At 39.5% G+C, this 17,253-nt stretch overlaps 11 protein-coding genes across 11 annotated transcripts; 4 read left to right on the top strand and 7 right to left on the bottom strand.

Moving 5' to 3' along the window:
* Positions 1–38: 38 nt before the first annotated feature.
* BDF20DRAFT_905084 (large subunit of carbamoyl-phosphate synthase) lies at positions 39–4,706 on the top strand (the record flags this gene model as incomplete). The annotated part of the gene is made up of 4 exons (XM_053083115.1): positions 39–87; positions 1,188–1,295; positions 1,384–1,707; positions 1,819–4,706. 4 exons carry the CDS (start codon positions 39–41, stop codon positions 4,704–4,706), a joined length of 3,369 nt encoding a protein of 1,122 aa, XP_052939944.1.
* A 523-nt stretch (positions 4,707–5,229) lies between these two features.
* BDF20DRAFT_856520 (uncharacterized protein) lies at positions 5,230–5,795 on the bottom strand. Its single transcript, XM_053080303.1, has one exon. The coding sequence runs from the start codon at positions 5,690–5,692 to the stop codon at positions 5,273–5,275; it is 420 nt and encodes a 139-aa protein (XP_052939943.1). The 5' UTR covers positions 5,693–5,795; the 3' UTR covers positions 5,230–5,272.
* Positions 5,796–7,382: 1,587 nt separating this feature from the next.
* Positions 7,383–7,690, bottom strand: BDF20DRAFT_856515 (uncharacterized protein; the record flags this gene model as incomplete). The annotated part of the gene is made up of 1 exon (XM_053080302.1): positions 7,383–7,690. A coding segment is annotated over exon 1 (226 nt), but the record flags the coding sequence as incomplete, so codon positions are not given.
* A 94-nt stretch (positions 7,691–7,784) lies between these two features.
* On the bottom strand, positions 7,785–8,465 carry BDF20DRAFT_813417 (uncharacterized protein; the record flags this gene model as incomplete). The annotated part of the gene is made up of 1 exon (XM_053076874.1): positions 7,785–8,465. The coding sequence occupies one exon, from the start codon at positions 8,463–8,465 to the stop codon at positions 7,785–7,787; it is 681 nt and encodes a 226-aa protein (XP_052939941.1).
* Positions 8,466–8,706: 241 nt separating this feature from the next.
* BDF20DRAFT_803734 (uncharacterized protein) lies at positions 8,707–9,476 on the bottom strand (the record flags this gene model as incomplete). The annotated part of the gene is made up of 2 exons (XM_053076451.1): positions 8,707–8,958; positions 9,027–9,476. Coding segments are annotated over 2 exons (702 nt in total), but the record flags the coding sequence as incomplete, so codon positions are not given.
* Positions 9,477–9,642: 166 nt separating this feature from the next.
* Positions 9,643–10,012, bottom strand: BDF20DRAFT_856499 (uncharacterized protein; the record flags this gene model as incomplete). Its single annotated transcript, XM_053080301.1, has 2 exons — positions 9,932–10,012; positions 9,643–9,859 (listed from the first exon to the last, which is right to left on the bottom strand). Coding segments are annotated over exons 1-2 (174 nt in total), but the record flags the coding sequence as incomplete, so codon positions are not given.
* On the bottom strand, positions 9,999–10,208 carry BDF20DRAFT_856498 (uncharacterized protein; the record flags this gene model as incomplete). The annotated part of the gene is made up of 1 exon (XM_053080300.1): positions 9,999–10,208. A coding segment is annotated over one exon (156 nt), but the record flags the coding sequence as incomplete, so codon positions are not given.
* Positions 10,209–10,511: 303 nt separating this feature from the next.
* BDF20DRAFT_856494 (uncharacterized protein) lies at positions 10,512–12,592 on the top strand. The gene is made up of 3 exons (XM_053080299.1): positions 10,512–11,155; positions 11,251–12,293; positions 12,370–12,592. The coding sequence occupies exons 1-3, from the start codon at positions 10,734–10,736 to the stop codon at positions 12,387–12,389; spliced, it is 1,485 nt and encodes a 494-aa protein (XP_052939937.1). The 5' UTR covers positions 10,512–10,733; the 3' UTR covers positions 12,390–12,592.
* BDF20DRAFT_970905 (nucleoside diphosphate kinase) lies at positions 12,593–13,264 on the top strand (the record flags this gene model as incomplete). The annotated part of the gene is made up of 2 exons (XM_053085022.1): positions 12,593–12,770; positions 12,846–13,264. The coding sequence occupies exons 1-2, from the start codon at positions 12,737–12,739 to the stop codon at positions 13,262–13,264; spliced, it is 453 nt and encodes a 150-aa protein (XP_052939936.1). The 5' UTR covers positions 12,593–12,736.
* Positions 13,259–15,040, bottom strand: BDF20DRAFT_856487 (triose-phosphate transporter family-domain-containing protein). The gene is made up of 5 exons (XM_053080298.1): positions 14,578–15,040; positions 14,467–14,485; positions 14,268–14,372; positions 13,678–14,159; positions 13,259–13,557 (listed from the first exon to the last, which is right to left on the bottom strand). The coding sequence occupies exons 1-5, from the start codon at positions 14,865–14,867 to the stop codon at positions 13,434–13,436; spliced, it is 1,020 nt and encodes a 339-aa protein (XP_052939935.1). The 5' UTR covers positions 14,868–15,040; the 3' UTR covers positions 13,259–13,433.
* A 1,557-nt stretch (positions 15,041–16,597) lies between these two features.
* Positions 16,598–16,813, top strand: BDF20DRAFT_813445 (uncharacterized protein; the record flags this gene model as incomplete). The annotated part of the gene is made up of 1 exon (XM_053076878.1): positions 16,598–16,813. One exon carries the CDS (start codon positions 16,598–16,600, stop codon positions 16,811–16,813), a length of 216 nt encoding a protein of 71 aa, XP_052939934.1.
* Positions 16,814–17,253: the final 440 nt, after the last annotated feature.

The following is a 17,253-nucleotide window of genomic DNA, read 5'->3' as shown; positions in this document are numbered from 1 at the left end:
TCATATTTGTACTATAATAAGAACTCTAGAAGTAGCGGATGATAATCGGATACACTGTACCAGAAATTAGTTTACAACAAAATAGCAGTAGATGCTTGAAAGGTTGGCATTTCGCAAGAATGGCTAGAATTGGACGAGAAGAATTTGGCGACTCCATTGCTAGTAGTCTTAACTGTACAGCCAATTCAATTTAAACTTTGTCTGGAATTATAAGTTGTTCCGCTGGCATCTTATCCAATGACAACTGTATAAATGAATAATGTAAAACAGTCGCTGTCAAACGTTCGGTCGCCTTCTTACTAGTCTGACAATTTTTTCTTTCTAAAGTCGGCTTATCTTTCTGTTGGTAGGAATGACTTCTCTTTGCTATTCATCTCTATGCTTTTTTGCCTTGAGTGAATATTTCGATTGCGGAGTTCAACTCTTTTCAGGAACTTTGGATGATAGTTACGAATGATATACAAGCAAGCCTGCTTTATCAGTTAGATTGCTTGTGTATGAAACACTATCACACCAGAGGACTGCAACTGGGTTCTGCCACTTTTCTGTGGAACTGTCTTTGTCAATACCCTGTTCGGGACTAAACGTTGTATTTTTTAATGGTTTTTGTTTGGTTTGGTAGAACAGACATTTTCATATCCCGAGGGTAATCATCCACTGCAAACCAGGCTTAAAATTGCGGGGCAAAACAAAATGACTCACCAGGTACAATAAATTGTCACCTCTGTAGCGCAACTCTGACTTTTAAAAAAAGTTTTTAGTGGGGTTTCCCTATAATAGTTGCAATGATAGATCAGAAAATAGCGAGCAAAAAGTTTGTTTTTTTTTTTTTTTTTTTCTCTTTTACTTCTTCTATCAATTTTATTAGTATTTACACCGCGTGTTCTTTTCTCTTTTGAATAGCAAACTCATAACGACTGCTTGAGAATTGACATTCTTATTCTTTGACTATCTTCCAAACCTTTATTATATGCATATTGCTTTCAGTCTGATAACTTCTGGTCTTTTGGCATTCGATAAAACATACATTGATAACATCCTCATCAAGTAATTCCATCTGAATATGACTTCCACAACCATTACTACTGCTACTACTACTGTCCATACTTTCCACTGCACGGATCAAGCCGAGACAATCAGTCTCACTGCTCCTCCAACTACATCGCGAGAGGGATCCGCTGTCAAAGTGTCTGAGGAGATTCTAACAAACGTCAAGTTGGTTGATGTTAAAAAGGTTCTTGTTGTAGGCTCAGGTGGCCTCAGTATCGGTCAGGCCGGTGAATTTGATTATTCAGGTATGGTGCTTTAGGAGAAATTAGTTTTCTTTTTATACGGACACACTCACTTAATTCTCGTTTGTGTAAAATTAAAAAAAAAATGTAGGATCCCAAGCTATCAAGGCTTTGCGTGAATCAGGCATCAAGACTATTTTAGTAAACCCTAATATCGCTACTATCCAAACATCTCATACACTTGCCGACCAGGTTTATTTCTTGCCTGTCACTTGTGAATATGTGTCTCAAATTTTGGAAAAAGAACGTCCTGACGGTATTCTACTTACGTTTGGTGGTCAAACTGCTTTGAACTGCGGTATTGCGCTTGACCAATCTGGTATTCTTAAACGATTAAATATTAAGGTTTTGGGTACCCCTATCCAAACCTTGATCACTTCCGAAGATCGTGATCTGTTTGTAAAGGCTCTTAATGGTAAGATATCCTCAGTCTAGCCACACCCCTCGCCTTGCCCACCCCCCCGTGTTCCCTGGCGAGTGCTTCTTTTACTAACGAAACATGATCTATCTTTTTTTTTGCATGTAGAAATCGATATTCCTGTAGCTCAGTCAACGGCTGTCGATAGTGTAGAAGAGGCTTTGAAAGCAGCTGAGGAAATTGGTTATCCAGTCATTGTCCGTTGCGCTTATGCTCTTGGTGGTCTTGGCTCTGGCTTTGCGGATAATGAGGCTGAATTGCGTTCTCTGGCGACCAAATCGCTTTCTCTTGTTCCTCAGTTACTGGTTGAACGCTCAATGAAGGGATGGAAAGAAGTTGAATACGAGGTCATGCGTGACGCTGCCAACAACTGTATCACTATCTGTAACATGGAGAATTTTGATCCTTTGGGTGTCCATACCGGTGAATCGATCGTGGTGGCGCCTTCGCAAACGTTGAGCGATGAGGAATATCATATGCTTCGTACCGCCGCTATCAAGATCATTCGTCACTTGGGAGTCGTGGGTGAATGTAATGTGCAGTATGCTCTCAATCCTAAGAGTTTGGAATACAAGGTGATTGAGGTCAATGCTCGCTTGAGTCGTTCGAGTGCTCTTGCGTCCAAGGCTACCGGCTATCCTCTTGCCTTTATTGCTGCCAAGATTGCGTTGGGCCACACGCTTCCTAGTCTACAAAACGCTGTCACGAAGACGACGACCGCTTGCTTTGAACCCTCGTTAGACTATGTCGTGACTAAAATTCCTCGTTGGGATCTTGCCAAGTTTCAATATGTGGACCGCCATATTGGCTCCGCTATGAAATCTGTGGGTGAGGTCATGGCTGTCGGTCGTACGTTTGAAGAGAGTCTGCAAAAGGCCATCCGCCAAGTAGATCCGTCTTTCTCTGGTTTTGACGGCCTTCCCACGCCTTTTGAAGATGTGGAGGATGTTCTTCGTAGTCCTACGGATCGTCGTTTGTTTGCTTTAGGTCAAGTCATGCTGAACAAGGACCCATCCATCAGAGAACGGTATACGATTGACCGTCTCAATGAACTGACCAATATCGACAAATGGTTTTTGTTCAAGCTGCGCAACATTGCTCGCATTCACCTGATGCTTGGTGAAAGATCCGGAGCGCCTTTGACAGCAGCACTGCCTGCTCCCTTGTTGTTGGATGCAAAGAAAGCCGGGTTCTCGGACGCTAAAATTGCTCAACTGGTGAACGCGGATGAGCTCGCGGTGCGCGAATACAGAAAGGGGCACGGCATCCTGCCGAATGTCAAGCGTATCGATACAGTGGCAGCGGAATTCCCTGCCCATACCAACTATCTCTACACCACGTACAATGCGTCTACCAACGATGTTGCGTTTGAAGACAAGGGCACGATGGTGCTCGGCTCCGGTGTCTATCGCATCGGATCTTCTGTCGAATTTGACTGGTGTGGTGTATCCTGTACCCGTGCTTTGAGACGACTGGGCGAAAAGACAATCATGGTCAATTACAACCCTGAAACAGTGTCCACTGATTTTGACGAATGTGATCGCCTCTATTTTGAAGAACTGAGCTTTGAGCGAGTGATGGATATTGCTGAATTGGAAGGTGCCAAAGGCGTGGTGGTGAGCGTAGGTGGACAGCTTCCTCAGAATATCGCGCTGAAATTGCACGAAAATGACATCAACGTACTGGGCACCTCTCCTGTGATGATTGATGCAGCAGAAGATCGATTTCAATTTTCGAAAAAGCTGGATGAGATAGGCGTAGACCAGCCTGCTTGGAAAGAATTATCCAGTACAGAGGCTGCGTTTGCTTTCGCTGATGAAGTAGGCTATCCCGTCCTTGTGAGACCCTCCTATGTTCTTTCGGGTGCGGCCATGAACGTTGCTTACAACCGCGAAGCCTTGCGTGACAATTTATTGAACGCGGCGAGTGTATCGCCTTTGCATCCTGTCGTCATTAGTAAATTTATTGAAAATGCGCAGGAAATTGACGTCGATGTGGTCGCGAGCCAAGGAAGCGTATTGGTGCATGCGGTGTCGGAGCACGTTGAAAATGCAGGTGTTCACTCGGGAGATGCTAGTTTGATATTACCACCCCGTGATCTAAGCACGTCGACCTTGTGCCGGTTAAAGGAGATTGCTGATAAAGTAGCTCGAGCATTTGAGATCACAGGGCCATTCAATATGCAGATCATCAAAAAGGACATTCCTGGCCACGCCGAGCCTGTCTTGAAGGTCATTGAATGTAATTTACGTGCGTCTCGTTCGTTCCCCTTTGTTTCCAAGGTGTTGGGCGTGAATTTTATTGACGTTGCTACCAAGGCGTTGGCCCAAAAAGAGGTGCCAGCACCGGTGGACTTGATGCAAAAGACGTACCACTACCAAGCCATCAAGGTGCCTCAGTTTTCGTGGACACGTCTTCAAGGCGCTGATCCATTCTTGGGTGTTGAAATGGCCTCTACGGGTGAAGTGGCTTGCTTTGGAAAAGACAAGTATCAAGCATTCTGGGTTGCTATCCAGTCCACACAGAATTTCCGTATCCCTCAACGTGGTGCTGGCGTACTTATTGGCGGTGACGAAGTGACGGATAAGAAGGATTATATTCACATTGCGCAAACATTGTCTCGTGAACTAGGACATCCTGTCTTTGTGCCGACAGAACAAGACAAGCGCTTTTTGGAGGAGGAGGCAGAGGTTCGGGCAGAATGCTTGCCCATCGCAGCTTGTGCTGAAGATAAGCGTGTCTTGAACCGTCTCTTCAAGGACAACCATATCGACTTTGTGATACATCTTGCTAAAATCCGAGCACCTCATCAGTTAGATGAAGGCTACGTGTGTCGTCGTGCAGCTGTAGACTTTGGTATTCCTTTGTTAAATGATTCAAAAGTAGCTGCACTATTTGTGGATGCGTGCGTGCGTCATCGTGATGATTCGAATACCCATTTGGGCATTTCTGATGAAGTGAAGAGCTGGCGTCATTTTGTCGCTGCAGAAATTTAATTAGGCTTTTTACTCTTTATTAAAGATAGTTGTATGCAGTTCTTCATTATGAATTCTATCGTCTTTTACCCCATTTGCTCTTGACTGGCTTGTCAAGTGAGTTGCTTACAGTTTCTTGCATTCCATTGCCAAGATGTCTTTCTTTTATAAAATTAACGCTATGTTCAGCCTATCGCACGTCATTTGTGCAACATACTCTTGCCACTTTTTTAAGCCATTCATGCACAAATATATATATATACAATGTATATAAAAGATAATGACAACCCATGATTGGGATTGCGAAGGGGATGGTGCGCGTGAAGAAACCCGGAGCTGTGAGTCATTTTTTTATTAGAAAAACAACTATAGATGTGGGCTGATAAAAAGGGCAGATGATATACTATAGAATCATGAAAATGATGAATAACTATTTATAAAAGAGCGAGATTTAACTATATAAAGAAAAGAACTATGTATAAAAAGGGGATATCACGCTATTATATAGAATTATTTATGTACATGTCGAGGGAGAGAAAAAAAAAAAAAAAAAAAAAAAAGAAATATTTATATACATAACGTCAGCATTAGTGAACAAGGCTGATCACGGATTTGAAAGGATAGTTTCTAGAATCGTTCACACTGAAAGATCTTTGACGACCATTTTTATTGGCCACATCTGAGAGAACGCTGTTATTGCTATTCGTAGTTGTCGTTGATAAATGCTGAGAAACAGCTTGTTTAAAGGTGGTAGGCAGAAAGCTAGTGTCGTTGGGTAATGGGTTGTTTGTTCGAGCGATGCTGCTCCATTGCTCGCCCATCATCACAGACTGTGAAGCCAAAATCTGTCTAAGTTCTTGACAGGCTTCCTCTTCATCCTCATCCTTATAGGTGTTGGTATTATGAAGACTGCTTGTGTTGCGCATAGGATATGTATTGTGTGGCGCTGTGTTCACAGTGGTGTAATAGTGCGTGGCTTTCTTGGGGCGTGGGGCAACAATATTCATATTTATGTTCTACAGTTGGAATAAATACAGCAATAAAATAAAAAAAAAGCAGTAAGGTATGTATGTACAAAAGAGTTAAACAGAGTAGTGACGAGAAAAAAAGGAACAAAAAAGAAACCAATGGAGCTATTTATACCTTTTTTTTTTTCTAAGAAAGAGAACAACAGCTGTGTTTAAATATTTCAAAAAAAAAGAAAAACTTTATTTCTTACAGAGAGGGTGTGTCTTTTGGCCGAAACAGAATTTTTAATGCTTTTTTTTTTAAAAATTTTTAGATATTCTTTGAATAAAACTGACTTTTTAAGCTTGCTAGAAAATATGCACTTAAAATGGAAAACAAATTTAAAATTGCTCTATTAAAATGTTGTTACATATTTTATTGTCCTTTTCATTTTTAGTTGTCACGTTCATTTTCTTGACAACAGCTGAGAAACAAATAAAAAGGAAAAAAGCACTGTTTTCCGTATTTGGACAGATGCATTTCACTCCAATGGGGTTCTTGCAGTGCAAAACAAAGAAATGTTGAGAAATACACACTTATCTGAAAGCCCTTGCACAACATGATATAGAACAAAAACACTGTATGCTCGATACTGTCAATTAGAAAAATGGATTCAAAACCCGTGTATTCAAACTCTTTAGCCGTATTAGCGTTTCTCATTTATTTGTTCCTGTGAATGACGATTGCTCAAGTTTAACCATTCTGAATAAGTTGTGTTTGAAAAAGCTTTATAAATCAGACACACACATTCGAGACATTTTTTTTAGCTGATCTTGAATGTGTTGCTCTCAACTTGGATCGACGTAAAGGATATCCCAAGATCTGCAAAAAAAGACAAAAAGCAAGATCATCCATTGGGTCCTACACGATAAATTGAGAATGAGTGATTGTGTGGAACATTGCCTCTTCTTGTCCGTTAAAGATGTGATTTATTATTCACCGTAAACTAGGCTGTCAGAGTTATGAAAAATGCATGGAGATCAATTTTGTTGAACAGTAGATGGATGCCTTATGTTGTCCGTTTGAGTTTTTTTTCTTTTTTTTTTTTTTTTTTTTTTTTTTTTTGTGGCAGCAAAAACCCTAGCCCCCAAACCACAAATGAGACGCATCAACAATAGCTGTGTAATATATTCTATTTGCAGCGCAAATAATCATTATAATATGGCCATGTAGTTATTTAGATCTATTTTTCACTACCGGGTTCTCTTCCCACCACCACTATCCTCAAACCTGCGTTCTTTTTTATTGCAATAAAAAAGATTTTTAATACGTGAACAATGGAACTGGTTCTGTGGAGTCGTCAAGGGGTCATTTCACTCTTATTGTTGGGAATAGATTGGGTCGTGCGTCTTCTGTAGCGCTGTATTTACGGTTACAGTATTTTAACTAATATTTTAGATGAAATACATTTTTTTTTGGACGATTAATATTTTCATTTTAGATGAGTTGCAATTGTGTTGTAGACCAAAATATAAACCGTTTAAACAATGATTCAAATTCCAAAAACTTGTTAGCAGTGCGAAACAAAAAAAAAAAAGAAAGAAAAAAAAACCGTACTATTCCTCACCTGTAATGATCTAAATCCTTGAAATACAAGGAAAACCGTGTTTATTACGGCGATTATTTCTTCTTCTTCGCTGGCTTGAAAATGTCGGGTCTTCCCGCTCCAGACCAAACTGCTTGGGATATAGTCATCATGTTGATAGCGGCGTTAATGTCTCTCTGCCATAGCTTTAGACATTGCTTGCAATGAAGAACGCCGGTACCCTTGAATCCAGGGGTATTAACAATTTGCATATCATCATAGAAACAGAGGCTGCATGTTTTAGAGGTTTTGAATTCATCGATTGTGACAACAATCAATTGACCTTCAGCTTCACGTTTCTTCAGAGTTGCAAAAAGTTTACCGACAACACCACATCTTTGCCCTTTCAATTTTACTACATCTTTTCCAAACATTCCAGCACCAAAGACAATCAATGGTACCCTTCTAGGGAATCCTGAGTACTTATCAGCCTTCCACTTCTTGTCACTTCTAAAAATTATCAATCAGCGCGTAAGCTAAACGATGAACATGTAATTCATTGATACTCACTTGATTGGCGGCTGTTTGTCAACATTCTTTCCTTTCTTCTTCTTCTTCTTCTGCTGTTTTTTCCTCTTCCTTGCCTTGCTTCTCTTTTTGCGATTGTACTTGGCCGTTCCATGAGTCAACATGTTGGCCATAGTTTCGGGTGCTCTTTGCCTTCCTTGGTACAACGTAAACCGGTCCTTTGCTGTTTCATGTCCATAAAAACTAAAGAGAGCGTCTAAGTTATTGAGCATATAACTGGTGAACGCCTCATATACTCCTAGACGAGAGGTCTTTGACGAGGGGATTTGACTTTCTACTAGATCTATTCCTGTAACAGCTTTTATACTGTTCAATTTCTTACAATATTTCGTTGACCCTGCCATATGATAGTATTCGGATGTAGTGCATCTTCGCACTTGTCTGTTATATTCAAGGCCAATAGCAGCAGTAAAAACAGACTTTCTTCCGGGATCCAGGGTAATAGGTAAATAAGTATTGTCAACTTCATCCAGAGAGAAATCATCAAGAGTGAGGTCAAATTTTTGGAACGAGGCACCATGGCCAGATTGTTGTCTTTTATAAAAAAGAAAGTCAACTGAAAACCCATCCGTTCTGACAATATTACCAAAGAGCTCTTTGTTATCACCATTCGGTGTAAGTTCAGAGATACTACATGTGCCCAAGAAGTTAAACCTCATACATTATACTCGACTGCATACCGTATTAACTGTATGCTTACCTTTTGTACCTGAGTTTCTTGAAATCAAAGACATGGAAAAACAGCTCTAATTGGCTTTGGTAATTGCGGGGTAAAGAACGTTTCACAAAAGAAGACAGAGCGTTCACGCTCAAGGTAATGAACCTCCATTGAACGGAAACCTTTGGCAGTAAGGATAGCAATTTTGGAAGAGGACGTCGTCGTACGTCAAATGGTTTATGATCATCGTGTTCGCTCTCAAATTCTGCGTTCAAAGATAACAAAAAGGGTACGAAAGACCCAGGATCAGCAGATAATGTCTTCATGTTCACTTTCTTCCCCAGCTTCTTCTTCCAAGGTTCACAAAAGGTTTGGATCTTTGCTTTTATATCTTTGGTAAGGTAGTCATCAGTTGGCCATTTAGGTTTTCCTTGGCATATCTCTTGATAGCAGAAATCACTTGTGACCTTTTTGACAAGCTTCCAAGGCATACACTACGCAAGATGAGAGCTTTTTTTTAAAATTCATGTAAGACCCCAAGTAATATTGAGTTGCAACTTACCACAAATGCCGTTTGTATTTTATATATCAAAAAATAGAGAAGTTTCTCCTCAAAATTTTCCACTATACTGTTCGTATAGGAAGTAGCAATTTCGGTGCATGCTTCTGTAATGGCTTGACTAAGTCCAGGAAAGAGCTTGACAGGGAAGACAATCTTAGGGTAAGTCGTTTTAAAAGAATCAAACGAGCTCAGTAATTGTTGTGATATCAGCCTACTATTTGTTGGTCTTTGTCCATTCACTAGCTGTATCATAGAGTACCAGAAATTTTGTGTAAAGATACATTTAATACACTTTGGCTCAGCAAGAGCTGCATTTTCCAAGACGTAATAATTCACAAAGAGCTTCGCTCTAAGAACCAAGTTGCGAATAACAGAACAAGCTTCAACAGCTTTTGACTTGAATGTGTTGCGATAGTCACCAAAAACGCAGTTATCAAGAGGCAACCTTCTTGTAAACGCCTTGTAATTACTTCCCAAATGATGTTGAAAGACCTCTGCCTTTGATAATACATGTTGAGGACACAGAGGAGAACGCACCGATTTATGTCCTGGTTGCTTGCATTTGGTACAACAGGTATTGTCTTTATCCGGTTCTTCATTATTCTCTTTCCTTGCTTTCTTCTTTTCCTTCTTGATTTCAAAGTTCTGTTTGCGTTTTCTGCCTATCGAACCAACTATAGGTACAATGAGGTCGCTTACTAACGATGAATTTACCAACTTTTGAAGCCACATGAGGTGCTTACCTTGATCTGCAGTTTCTGTCTCATACAATTGACATTTAAAGTATTGTTGGGTGTAATGACCCCCTTTACCGCAATCAATACACGTTACATCTAACAGTACACGATGATTAATCTCTACGTATATATATGATCAGGTATATAGGCTTTCAAAAGGCAAGTTACCATTAACAGCACTTGATTTTTTCTTTTCAAAAATTTGCTTTTTCTTTTCATAAATTATTGTTTTGAACATGGGTCATAGTATGTATCTTAAAAACGTGAAATAAAAGTGAAAGAGACAACATTTGACTCTAAGAGAGCAATATATTTTATAGTGCTTATCTTTGAAAGTCACCCATGAACGCATACAAAAACATTGACAACAGTTAATATAACCATCCCATTCCGCTATGGTATCTGTTATACTATGACCATCAGCCCTCTATCAATGGTTTGATGTCAATCAGTTCAAAGTTGACCTTTTTTGGAACTCAGGCACCGACGAATATCGTTGGTCTCGGAACACATCGTCATTTAATAGAAAAGTTGTCAAGCTTTTTGTGTAATTTGGCCTATTGCAAGATAACGTCAATAAGACCATTATTGGCGACTTTCTTACTAATAGAGACTCATTTCTTGGGTTCGATTGTATGTCATCCTTAATGCTGCTTGAATATCACTGAATAATGAGTATCCAAATATCCAAATACTATGGACTTTTCTAAAAATATTTTTTAATAAATCTAAAATTAAAATGTATATTGTCCATTAAAAATTGTAAATCGTCTAAAATATAAGGTAAAATACTGTATTAATTAGTCGCAGAACGGAAGACGGCGGGGTAAACAGATGGGTTTATAGACACCGCTCACTGCTTGCTCATTGGTCAGCGCTTCCCTTTTGTCCTTTTTACACAACACAAGCAAACCCAGAAAGAGCCAAAATCTCCACAAAAAGAAAAAGAACAAAAATAAAAGGGGGATAAATGCTCATCCAATTCGTTCATTTTCACACAAAGAGCTTTTTGATCGTTTTAGCCCCCCGGCTGCCCTACTACGCTCTCTTTTTACTTTTTTCCCTTTTCCCCTTCTCTCCCCTTTTTTCCACAGTCATGGTTACTCTGATAACATCAGAATCAACAACAACAACAATCACAAGCAAGAAAAAGCCAATAGCAACAGAAGACGACATACCACAACAACAGAAACGCCATGTACGACAACCAGAAGTCTGTGTCGATTATTTATCGTACAACTTTGACGAAATGGATCTGGCTGCTTCATGGAGAGTCATGACGCAACAGAAAAAGCAAGTCGTCGACGGCATTCGATTAGAGAATGCTTCTTGGCGAACCTGGGCCAAGCAACGTAATAACTTGAAAACCATACATCCTCAATCCTTAAATTGGTAAATTGATGTTTACATTTGTGTTTGTTGAGAAAAAGAGGGGGAGCCCATGGGGGAAGGGGAAAGGCATCTGTTTAACAACATTACGCATTTAGGTTAAAGGATAGCGATGTGACGTGGTTGTATGGTCCTTTACATACAGTGATAAAGGTAGAAGAAGATCCTTTCATGAACACTCAGAGAACAACAACTGAACAACAACTTGGATTGATTACATCCTCTCGTAGTAGTCATGATAAGAATGATAAAAAACCTTTAAAATCAGCCTTAAAGAAGGTCTCGACTGTTGATCTATTAAAACGATCTATTGGTGATATTTATTCAGCTCCGACGACAGCGTCAGCAGACAAGAAAACAAACCATCCGAATTCATCACTGCCGCCGCCATCGCCACCGTCACCACCACCAGCAACAGCAACAGCAACAGCAGTATTAACGAGCACCGTATCCATGCGACAGCATCGTAAAAACTCCATTTCCGACATGAACAAAAAACTACAAGCTGTGTCGCCTGCTATTTTAGCAACGCATCGACAACCTAGACTAAGCTTCAATCACAGAGTAGAACAATGTATTGCGATCGTAAACGAGGAAGAAGAAGGCGTTGACGATATGGATAGGGAGACGAGAGACGAGGATGAGGATATACTCAGCAGCGATTTACATTATGCCAGCACCTCTTCCTATCAACATCATTCATTCGATAGAACGAGAAGGAAATCCATCTTGAAAATCAGATCGACTCGTTTGAAACGATCCCAATCGGACGATGACGAAGCCTGCTCTTCACTCTCTTCCAGTGCAGCGACAAGCAATTCATCCTTACATTACATCACTCATTCACCCCTCAGATCTTATGAAGCATCGCCTTCTTCTTTACAACAACAACAGCTAAAGTCACAGCACGATGTCGGAACAGAGTTTGAGGAGGAGGAGGAGGATGACGATGACGATGATCAAGAGATAGAAGAACAGGCAGATAAAAATAGATATTCTTCTGTCGTCCCAGCAGCAGCAATATCAACAACCAATGTATCCCTTAAACCAAACTACAAAGAAAAATCAAATATTGCTGAACCAGCATTAGTGACGATGCATCAAACAGCAAGAGATATACACAAAAAACCAGAAGACGCGGGTACCACAAAACATTCTCTACTCCAGCATATGGTGCAACTAGCTTCTAATTATTTTTGGTCATCCTCCTCTCATAGTAACAATACGCATCGTCTGAGTCAAGCTGAAAAGCACAACTCATAACGCACCCCTCTTTTAAGTGCGCCCTCCAAAAATGTAATACATAGGTGTATATATGTATATATAGATACCAATCTTTTGTTTTATTTTATTTTTTTTCGTTTACTTGTATTTGTAGTATTTCCATTGATATTTTTAGAATGATAAATAAACTGACGACTGACTGTCTTAATGCTCCTAATGCATGATGGAAGCGGCTGGAAAATAGGCCCGGGGTTTACCTGAATTTATATTTTTTCTTTCCAAAAAAATCTTGACGCGTTGCTTTTTTTTCTTTTTTGTCTCCTTATCTTTGACGAAAGACAAACTTACACCTATTCAAGCATGGAACGTACATTTATTATGGTCAAGCCAGACGGTAAGGAATTTTTTAGACCACAGGATGAAAAAGGAAAAATACATACTCATCATCTCCATGGCAACCGAACTTTAGGCGTGCAACGCGGTTTGGTCGGTGAGATTATCAAACGCTTTGAACAAAAAGGATACCAATTGTTAGCAATGGAAATGGTCCATCCCACCCGCGAAATCTTGGAAGAGCACTATCAAGAACACAAAGGAAAGCCTTTCTTCCCTAAAATTGTCGATTTCATGAGCTCAGGTCCTGTCGTCGCTATGGTTTGGTATGGTAATGAGGTCATCAAGACAGGCAGAAAGATGCTGGGCGCAACCAATCCTCTCGAAAGCGCGCCTGGTACGATTCGTGGTGATTTCGGTGTCGTTACAGGTCGTAATATCTGTCACGGATCTGACTCTGCTGAATCTGCTGAACGCGAGATCAAATTATGGTTCCCTCAAGGTGTCACAATGTACGACAATACACGCACATTGCAGCAATGGCTTTATGAATAAATCTTTTGAAGAATGAATGTAGTTTTTAATATTATAATTTAAAAAAAAAAAAATAAGATATGGGATATCACTTCTATACGGTAGGAAAAAATAGGGGGATTTGGAAAAGGCAGTGTTTAGGGTAGCCCTTCATTACGTAAGCTACGATAACATGATATAACGTGGGTTTCTATTTTTGAGTCTTGATGCTCGACAATTCGCTTTCAGATTTTTCGTGAGCAGCAGCTGAAGCAATCAAAGAATCACCACCTGCTAATTGAGCCTTCTTTCTATTCTCGGCCAATTGTACTTGACTGTCATAGACAAAAAACAATAACCAACCAAAAAAAAAAAAAAAAAAAAAAGAAAAGATGGGTCAGTCTCTCGTTGCCATGGTTTCCTTATCCATCTCCTTTCCAATTTCAACCCCTTACCTATACCAAGCACCACCTAATAAAGTCAAGATGATACCAACACCATTGGTAGCTGTAATACTAAGATCGAAAATAATGACGGCCAGAACAATAGAAAGGACTTGCTTCACATTACCAGCAACAGTCATCGTCAATGCAGAGGTCTTTTTGTTTGCTGTGAAAGACACCACGTTCAAAAAGAAAGCAATGATACCATTCAACAACAAGGCACTGAAAGCAGATGTGTCCAGGTTGGTATACATATATTCCTTTACTAGTTCCATCTCACCCGTAGCATAAGAATAAAACATGGTTTGAATGAAGGCTAAAGGTGACATTCGTAACAATAAATCCAAAGGGTGCAACTTGAGTCTACCGACCTGAACACGGTTGGTCACGACCGTCTTGACAGCAGCTAAAACTGTGCCCAAAACAGTCAAAAAGAAACCCATAGGTGTATAACTGTAATCACCAAACGTAGCAAATCCTACACCAAAAATGACCTATCATAAGCAAAATAGATAGATCGATAGATAAGTAGATGGTTCGTTAGTTCGTCCCTAAGAAAAAAAAAAAAAAAAAAAAAAAAAAAAAAAGCCCCCGCAACTTACAGGAATCAAAGAAATGTAGACCATTCCAGAATAGGATTTTTTCAAAAACATAACATTCAACATGACGGTAAATACAGGTGTCATTGCTCTAACCACTTGATGAAACTAAGATAGTCGTGTAAGTCCCTCTCATGATCGCTATACAACCTCTCTGCCACTCCATGTGGCACTTGTGCATCTTGCTGCTTTAGCTACTTACTGGTACAGTGACGAGGTTTCTATTATCCATGCCATGAAAAAAGTAGGATGGCTGAGCACTCATGCTATTTCCAACATAGATACACACATAGATAGATGCAAATATACTTACAAGGAGACATTACTGATAGCGATATTAATGGTATATAAAACAGAAAACATCAACATGACCATATTTTCTCTTTCGCCCAAACTGGCAGGCTTGAACAGGCCCAGCTTCCAAAAGATATAGGAGCCAATCGTGCCACATAAAGTGTGAATAGCTGTTAAAGCCCAAGGAAAAGGGAATTTGAACATGGCCATAATCACTTTGTTGTATATGGTTAAACCCAAGTTGAGGAAAAAGTACAGTGCCAACCAAACAGTCGAAGAATCGAGATATTGTTTAACTGTTTTCGCCATTTTTTATAAATATTATATGCTGTGTGTTTATAAATAAATAATCAGATTATCTTTTTCCCTTTTGGCTCCTTGAATTCAACCGTTCCAAGTTTATCTCTAAATATGGACGTAGAGTGATGATGGTGTCTACAGATGTTGTTGCTTCCACAAAGTTCAAGAAATTTTAAAAAAGAAAAGGGAAAGTCTTTATTTTGAAATTCCTGGTGCAAATCAGTCCAAAAACTTATTAGGCGGTTCTTGAAATTGTTTTTATTTTTGAAAAAAGTTGGGATTTTCCTTCAGCATGTTGGGTAAACTTGATGAAGCAAGAAAAAAAAGAAATGGCCCTCCTCCCTTTCTCTAACTCTTTTGTTTGTGATGAACAATGAAAGAGTTTCCGATAATGGACGCGATACCTTTAATTGCAACGTACTAAGGACCTATAAAGGAGGCTTGTTTACTTTTGGATACATGTGCATTTTTTGTATTTTGTAAAATAGACCGCTCCATTCTAAGGTAAAACTGCTTTGCCTATGAAGAAATGAAAAGCTGCATGCATACTGCTTGGTTCCATTAGGAAAGCATGAGCCATGATTTCAAAGTGGTTGACATTGTCTTTCTGTCATTAATGAAGGATAAGCAAAGACTTTTTACTTACAACACTTGGAAAATACCCTTACACGCCTCTGCTGTTTAATTTTAGATGTGCTCAAATGGCCACACTATCCATGACCGAAAGCAATGATATCATTCCAGCAGCACTGAACCATTGTACGAAATGAAATTATGACTGTGAAATATCGCAGTGTAACCACCCTAAAATATGAACATGTCCACCAAAACAGAGCCTAAAAAAAAAAAAGAAAACTCCTATCAGCTGGATGTCAAGGATATAAATGTTGATAATATACATACGGCACAGAATTCATTACTGCTGGCCTGTAAAGAGAAGTCGGTACAATGAATCCAGTCGCAGGTCTTCCTGCTGTATACGTCTGTGTGTTTATGTGTGTATCTTGTTGGAGCATCCTTATTCGATGAACTGAAGGGTCTGCACTCAATCAAGGGGAATGAAGGGTGACATGGGATGTTTTATGCACTCTATGTCTCAAAGAGCAACATTAGCCGGTAACAACGGAACCATTATGACTCTTTAAAAAACTGCATGCTGATGGATGTTTATTTTGCTGTAACTATTGCAAAGAGATGAGGCGGGTCTTGTGCAACAAACAAACAAACGATAAAGGTATCTAATTACGTTATTAAGGTTTGTTTGCTGCGTAGGAATCCTTTTTTTTTTTGTTTTTTTGAAAGATCAGCAACCGCAAGTGTGGCTGATAAGCACTTAGTAAAAGAAGCATCAATGGGTTGATATACATAGCACACATGCTAAAAAAAATGTTTTGTCAGACACTTAACTTTTGCAACGCATAAATGGCCTCTTGTTTCCGCCAGGTTCATGAAGGGTGTGGAGCTGCGGATTTGGCTTCTTTCTGCTTTCTTATCACTGACCATTCCCAAAAACAGTACCTTTGTGTACATTGTACTCTGATTGTGGCGAGGTAAAGCAACACGAAGGTGGCAAGGTAGTTGTGTAAAAATAGGCATCACATTTTCATGCTTTATATTTTTTTTTAAAAAAAGCATATAAATAGCAAATGTAATTTTCTTAATTGACAAGGCACCTCTATACCTTCGTCTTCATCTCTCTTTCTTTTTTGCTGGTTTTCTTCTCAATACGTGTACAAGATATGGGCTCTTCATCTGTTCAATGGGTTTACGCTAATGGTTGCAATTGGGTTGTTCTGGATGCCCTTGCTCAACAGCATATCGAAAGTCTATGGTCACAAAACGGAGCTAGTTGGATTCAAAGCAGATCTTTCCGAGCGCCTATTTACGTTGATATCAGTCAAATGGTACTACTTTGTAATGGTACTTCTTATACTATTGCGCGCCGTAGAACATAGTCAGATGTCTTTTCTCTACTCATATTACTCTAACAATGGATATGAAAGGAACGCTCAAAGAAAACTTTGAAAGCTTGCCATCTTTCTATCACGTGTGTCGTATTCATCAACACCTCTTTTACCTTCGAATTATATGCTTCAATAGTAATTATATAGAACACATCATATACCCAATGCTTTCTTGTCATTATTCCAACTCTTTAATCGCAAATAAAGATTAACTCATTTTCCACCAACGTTTGGCATAATGGCTGCTTGTCGGATCAAATGACGCAGGCTTCATTAGCAGCAGTATCGGCGTCGTCGTCATCTAAGCCACAAATTTTTGCTCATTTCAAACAAAACCGATTTTGGTTTTTTGTGCGGATTTTTCTTTTTTCTCTTTGTGCATAACGGTAAGTTTTTTCAGATGAGAAAGGTGTGATGATTGTATGTGGTTT

This window comes from Mycotypha africana (genome assembly GCF_025528875.1).
Source record: "Mycotypha africana strain NRRL 2978 chromosome Unknown BDF20scaffold_2, whole genome shotgun sequence".
In the NCBI taxonomy this organism is placed as follows: domain Eukaryota; kingdom Fungi; phylum Mucoromycota; class Mucoromycetes; order Mucorales; family Mycotyphaceae; genus Mycotypha; species Mycotypha africana.
This window is presented reverse-complemented; position numbering and strand designations above follow the sequence as displayed.

What these genes read in the sequence shown, in the direction of transcription:
- BDF20DRAFT_856520 (XM_053080303.1), bottom strand. Translation starts at nt 5,692, where the DNA reads ATGAATATTGTTGCCCCACGCCCCAAGAAAGCCACGCACTATTACACC.
- BDF20DRAFT_856494 (XM_053080299.1), top strand. Translation starts at nt 10,734, where the DNA reads ATGCTCATCCAATTCGTTCATTTTCACACAAAGAGCTTTTTGATCGTT. An exon ending in CATCCTCAATCCTTAAATTG is followed by an intron (nt 11,156 to 11,250) that starts GTAAATTGATGT and finishes TTACGCATTTAG; the next exon opens with GTTAAAGGATAGCGATGTGA. An exon ending in CAAAAAACCAGAAGACGCGG is followed by an intron (nt 12,294 to 12,369) that starts GTACCACAAAAC and finishes CTCCTCTCATAG; the next exon opens with TAACAATACGCATCGTCTGA.
- BDF20DRAFT_856487 (XM_053080298.1), bottom strand. Translation starts at nt 14,867, where the DNA reads ATGGCGAAAACAGTTAAACAATATCTCGATTCTTCGACTGTTTGGTTG. An exon ending in TCTACATTTCTTTGATTCCT is followed by an intron (nt 14,160 to 14,267) that starts GTAAGTTGCGGG and finishes TGCTTATGATAG; the next exon opens with GTCATTTTTGGTGTAGGATT. An exon ending in TTAGGTGGTGCTTGGTATAG is followed by an intron (nt 13,558 to 13,677) that starts GTAAGGGGTTGA and finishes TGTCTATGACAG; the next exon opens with TCAAGTACAATTGGCCGAGA.